A 5,851-nucleotide genomic window follows, 5' to 3' on the forward strand; every position below is an offset into this window, starting at 1 on the left:
AAAAATTGAATGATTTCGTGGTTACAGTTGTTTTACATTTCTGTACATTATAATTAGGAAAAAATAAGGTCTATTGGTTTGTAAGTTAGTGAGGTTCCATAGACTATCTTTTTCTTCTACTCTCTTTTAGAAGTTACTATTTAACTAGGAAGGAATTTATTTTTTAAAGTGTATGTGAAAAAGTTATATAAGTGTATAAATATATTCATAAAGAATTTCTAAAGAATCTACTTGTAAAACATTCTTTAGAGTTTTTACATCCTGTGAAAAATTTTAAAATAAAAATATTTATAAAATGCATGTGGATGCCTTTTGACTAAAGATTTTTTTATGATTTCCACAAGGTGGCGATAAAATCTAATGAAAACTCCAGTCTTTGGCCTGGTCTTGAGGAGTGGGGAGTGATTTACAGGAGATAATTCGGGGGAAAAATAAATTAGGCTGAAGATTGGAAATAGATTAATAGCCTCTTTTTGTCTGAAAGATAATTTTCCTCTCTCACTGTTGTGGGTATATTATGTCAAACAATGAATCTATATGTTAATAAAATTATTAAAATGGCTTGTTCTTATAGAAAAATTGTATTTTATTCTTGCCTTTCAGTGGAAGTACATTGTGAAGGGTGAGGGAGAAGGGAAAGAATTCTATGTCCTATCACCTAGTTTGGAAAAGTTTATCCTGTGAATGGGGCAGTCTTGGAAGCAACTAGTCTCTTCAAAGCTTGTTCAAGTATCCTGGGGGGAAAAAAAATGAATACCATGAAAAGAAGTTGCTGCAGAACACAGATTTTTCTATTTGTTTACTTTGGCATATTTACCAACTGCATATTTTTAGAAATTATTGCGATATTGAGATTTGAGCTTAGAACACCTCATACAATATGTCTGGAAATCAGGAAATGAGTGAATTTAATCCCTTTTCCTGATTCTTTGTATTTAAGTTTTTTAAAAAACACATGGTACAAAGCTTTAATTGTTTTATATTTTCGTAATATTTGAAGTTTGAGGACATAGCCAAGATTCCCAGGCTATATTAAGACCAAGGAAAGCAGTGTTAACAATACAGCTATAAAAGGTTTTGACTAAAAGAAGAAAAATTGGTGTAGATAAGATTTTTCAGAATAGGCTAACTAAAAAATAAATAAATAAATAAAAAATTTCCAGATTGGAGCCCTAAACCAGTGACCAAGAAAACTTTGCTTCCTGACAGATCAGTTCCTTAGATCTGAAAAACAAAAACAAACCAACAAAAAGCTGGGCATGTAGCGGAGCTAATTCTGTGTGAGGGAAGCACAGTGCTTCTGGTCATTTGAATGGGTGTTCCCTCTAGGATTGGGGTGAGCAGCACTGCTGTCTTATTTGACCCGATTGCCTCCTTGGAGCCATATGGAGCCCTAGATCTTACCATACGAATTGTATGTGAAAACACCAGGGCTCCGTCCCAGCTGGCTGCATGGATTTGGTTGGATGATTGTTAAAGCAGAGTCTGGAGTTGAGGTAAGAACCCTTCAGAAAGTTGCAACTGAGTTCCTGAGCATTTGGGTTAATTCTCCATAGTCCTTTTAGTGATTCTTGTAAAGGGCCAGGCATTGTGCTGGATCTTCAAGATGCTGAGATAAGACAAAATCCTGGTCTGCCAACAACTCATAGTCCAGAGACCCAGACAGATATGAGGCAATAACCTCAATGTGGTGTGGTGTGGTGTGGTGTCCTCTCCTTTGCTGAAAAACCAATATGCATCCCATTCCCGCTACAATGGACGGATGTAGACCAACCTGTTCAGTTGGTAGTTAGCCCCAATCCGAGTTTCAACTCCAAGTGCAGCACTCTACGCTATTCCCTATTTCTAGAGTTCGCCCTACTCTTTCCCCGCTTTCTGCTTGTGTTCAAGCTGTTCCTGCTTCCTGGGAGGCCCTTTCTGACTCGCCCTTCCCCCATCTTCTGTCCACTGAAATCGTAGACTTAGATCCTTCTACATCAGAGGTAGCGTCACCTCCTGCAGAATCCACGAGATAAATGAATTAAGTCAGGAGACTAGGGCTGTAGCACCCTACCAGACACTAACTTGCTGTGTCCCCACCCACAAGCCACCCCTCCCCCGTTTCGCCGCCTCAAGCCTTTTCATCTGCTCCTGGGGTTCCGGGTGGTTTGATTCCATTGCACTATTATATTTATCTCAGACAGTTCTCTGGTTTAATGACCAGGATGATAATTAATCATGCAAAGCAGGACAAAGCTGCCTTTCCCTGCCTGGTAACTTCTTCCAAGTGGACTAGGCTAGACCTTCCCTTTTCATTGTCCTAAAGCTCAGCCACTTAGCGCTCCTTCCCTTAATCTTCACCTAGAGACCCAGGCTGGGGCTCGGGAAAGGTGGGGGGCGGCGGCCCTTGGAAGAGCCTGGAGGTTGGCCCAGGCCCTCTCAGTTGCCAGCCTGTCGCCTCCCGGGTCCAAACCTACGGCTGACGTGGGGCGAGTACCGGGGTGGGGGACTTAGACCACAGGAGGAACGGCCTCCAAAAGAAAGGAAAAAACCTTCCTGCTTGAAAACAAAAGTGTGTGTGTGTGTGTGTGTGTGTGTGTGTGGCTATTTATTCAAAAACAAAACCACGTTAAAGTGTGTGTGTGTGTGTGTGTGTGTGTGTGTGTGTGTGTGTGTGTGTGTGTGGCTATTTATTCAAAAACAAAACCACGTTAAAGGAGCCGCCCCTCCCCCACCGGCCCGACCACCCGCAGGGAGTTCGTAGGGAAGAGCGGCAAGTCTGAACCGAGGGAGTCGCCAACGCCCCACCGAGTGCTGCCGATCTCGGAGCCGCTCACCCACACCCTGCGGGCTCCAGACAGCCAGCTCCCCGGCGCTGCGCGCAGAAGCTGCGAGGAAGGCGGGGACCCTGCTGCCGCCAAACCCCGCTGCGCCAGCCGCGGCGCAGACTCCCCTGCCGCCGCCTATCCCAGCCCGGCGGCCTGGGCCGTCAATCAAGCCGGCCCGGCCCCGCCTTCGGGCTGCAGCGGACCGCCAATCAGAGCCGAGCTCCGCAGCGATGAGCTCAGCCGGCTCGCTTCCCATTGGGCGGCTATATTAAGAAAGTGGCCGGACTCTTTAAATAGCGGGCGCTAGGGCCGCAGCCCTCATCTGCCACCGCAGTCTGACTGTTGTCGTTCGCTCTTCTCCTGTATGCTTGCTGAGGCCTAGGGAGACCCGGCAGGGAGCTAGGCCGAGTCCACAGCCCGGGTCACCGTTGCGCACAAAGCCACCGACCCCCGGCCCGGGGCGAGCAGAGCGGCCACCGCCCGGGAGCAGCGCGGCGGGGACGCACGGTGCGCCCTATGCCCCCGCGCCCCCACCGCCCCCGCCGCGGCAGCAGGAGCGCACCGAGAGAACGCGCCACCGCGGGGCCCGGGTGCAGCTAGCGACCCTCGCCCCCAGCGCGCAGCCGGAGGTGAGCAGTGAGCGGCGAGCGGGACGGCAGCGAGGCGTTCGCGGGCCCCCTCCTGCTGCCCGGGCCCGGCCCGCTCATGGCGGCCATCCGCAAGAAGCTGGTGGTGGTGGGCGACGGCGCGTGTGGCAAGACGTGCCTGCTGATCGTGTTCAGTAAGGACGAGTTCCCCGAGGTGTACGTGCCCACCGTCTTCGAGAACTATGTGGCTGACATCGAGGTGGACGGCAAGCAGGTGGAGCTGGCGCTGTGGGATACGGCGGGCCAGGAGGACTACGACCGCCTGCGGCCGCTCTCCTACCCAGACACCGACGTCATCCTCATGTGCTTCTCGGTGGACAGCCCGGACTCGCTAGAGAACATCCCCGAGAAGTGGGTACCTGAAGTGAAGCACTTCTGCCCCAACGTGCCCATCATCCTGGTGGCCAACAAGAAAGACCTGCGCAGCGATGAGCACGTCCGCACAGAGCTGGCCCGCATGAAGCAGGAACCCGTGCGCACGGATGACGGCCGCGCCATGGCCGTGCGCATCCAAGCCTACGACTACCTCGAGTGCTCGGCCAAGACCAAGGAGGGCGTGCGCGAGGTCTTCGAGACGGCCACGCGCGCCGCGCTGCAGAAGCGCTACGGCTCCCAGAACGGCTGCATCAACTGCTGCAAGGTGCTATGAGGGCAGCGCCCGCCCCGCCTGCCCCTGCCGGCGTGGCTCCCTTCCTGGGCCCGTCCTCCACGAGCCCGGAGAAGGGGAGACTTGCGCCCGCCGAGGACCCTACCGGACTGCCTGGCATCTGCTGGCGGCTCTGGCTCGCTCCGAGAATCGGCGTGAGCACCGGGCGCCCCTTCCCAGTGTCTGTGTGCGTCCAGCTGTGTTGCACAGGCCCGGGCGCCCCGCTGAGTGCCAAGGGTCCCCTGAGCATGCTTTTCCGAAGAGTCAGGCCTCAGAGTGTGTGACTGTGTGTCTGTTCGACTCCCTTCGCCCCATTTTCACCCCACCCCCACCTCTGGTCCCCGGGGGCGAGATTGGCGCCGGAGTGTGGCCGCGCCCCATCAGATGTTCGCCCTTAACCAGCCAGCGCCTGCTATCCCTTGTCTGTAACATAGACCCCGGGAACTTCGGGAGGGGAGGGCTGGGAGGATGGGGGGATGTTATATAAATATAGATATAATTTTATTTTCGGAGGTAAGATGATGTTATTTAATGGTGGTGGTGGGTGGAGTGATCAGGGCGCTGAAACAGCTCTGGCCCTGGCTGGGTCAGGCGCCCATCCAAGAAGGAACAGGACTTGGTCATCTTTCCAACTCCTGGGGAAGACATTTGCAACTGACTTGGGGCTGAGAGGACACAGCTTCCGGACACAGCGTCTCCTGCGGGCCGGCCCCCAGCGATGCCCTCAGCAGCCACCGGCGGGAGGAGAGAGGGTGCACTGCGGGCTTGTTTTTGCCATAAGCGAACTTTGTGCCTGTCCTACAAGTGAAAATTGTTTAGTCCAAGAAACTGATGTTATTTGATTTATTCAAAGGCTAAAACTTGGTTTTTCTTTTGGAAAAAATTATTTGCACAATTGTTTCATTGTTTGACACTTAATGCACTTGTCATTTGCATAAGACAGTAGCATTCTGACCACACTTGTACGCTGTAACCTCATCCACTTGTGATGTTTTTAAAAAAATGTTGATGACTTTTAAAAAACAAGGAGAGGGATAAAACTCCCACTAATTTTTGCTTTGTTTCTTTGAAAAAGGCAGCAACCCTGTTTTGCGATTTTATTTGTGCAGGTTATGCACACTATTTTGATAAAGGGCAGTAACAAGTATTGGGGCCTATTTAAAACTTTTTTTCCACAAGGCAGCCTCTAAAGCTATGTGAAGTTTTCTCTGCATCTCTGTACAGAGAATAAACCTGTCCCTATTTTCTTCCCCTTCCCTCCCGCCCAGTGGTACTTCTACTAAATTGTTGTCTTGTTTTTTATTTTTTAAATAAACTGACAAATGACAAAGTGGTGAGCTTATGATGTTTACATAAAAGTTCTATAAGCTGTGTATACAGTTTTTTATGTAAAATATTAAAAGACTATGATGATGACATTTATAAAATGGCTCCTGTGGTTTAATAGTGTGTAAAAGTATCCTTGTGAATTTGGGACAAGGGAAGAATTAGTGGGATCCTTGCCACCAACTCCATTTCCTTTGTGAGGATGAGCTCTTTTGGGGGCGTGTGTGGGGATTGGGGGGGTTGGGTGACTGAGGGAGAGCAGGTTGTTCCTGTCACCTTCCTAGAGGAAAATGATTGGGTTACCCAGACAACGGTGCAAAAACTTTTGACCTAATATGTACTCAGTCCTATTAGGTGGGGTTGATTTTGTCTGTATGTCTTAAAAAACACTTGTGTCTTATCTCGGGGCTTTGCTTATTCTTTGA

General features: G+C 49.9%; 1 protein-coding gene and 1 long non-coding RNA gene across 2 annotated transcripts; one reads left to right on the forward strand and one right to left on the reverse strand.

Annotated features, from left to right (window-relative positions):
- Positions 1 to 609: 609 nt before the first annotated feature.
- On the reverse strand, positions 610 to 2,936 carry LOC123636421. The gene is made up of 3 exons (XR_006734527.1): positions 2,788 to 2,936; positions 1,405 to 1,609; positions 610 to 734 (listed from the first exon to the last, which is right to left on the reverse strand). It is a non-coding gene; the product is annotated as an uncharacterized LOC123636421 (long non-coding RNA).
- Positions 2,937 to 3,122: 186 nt separating this feature from the next.
- Positions 3,123 to 5,522, forward strand: RHOB (ras homolog family member B). Its single transcript, XM_045549106.1, has one exon. The coding sequence runs from the start codon at positions 3,513 to 3,515 to the stop codon at positions 4,101 to 4,103; it is 591 nt and encodes a 196-aa protein (XP_045405062.1). The 5' UTR covers positions 3,123 to 3,512; the 3' UTR covers positions 4,104 to 5,522.
- Positions 5,523 to 5,851: the final 329 nt, after the last annotated feature.

Source organism: Lemur catta, chromosome 4, assembly GCF_020740605.2.
Source record: "Lemur catta isolate mLemCat1 chromosome 4, mLemCat1.pri, whole genome shotgun sequence".
Classification (NCBI taxonomy): Eukaryota; Metazoa; Chordata; class Mammalia; order Primates; family Lemuridae; genus Lemur; species Lemur catta.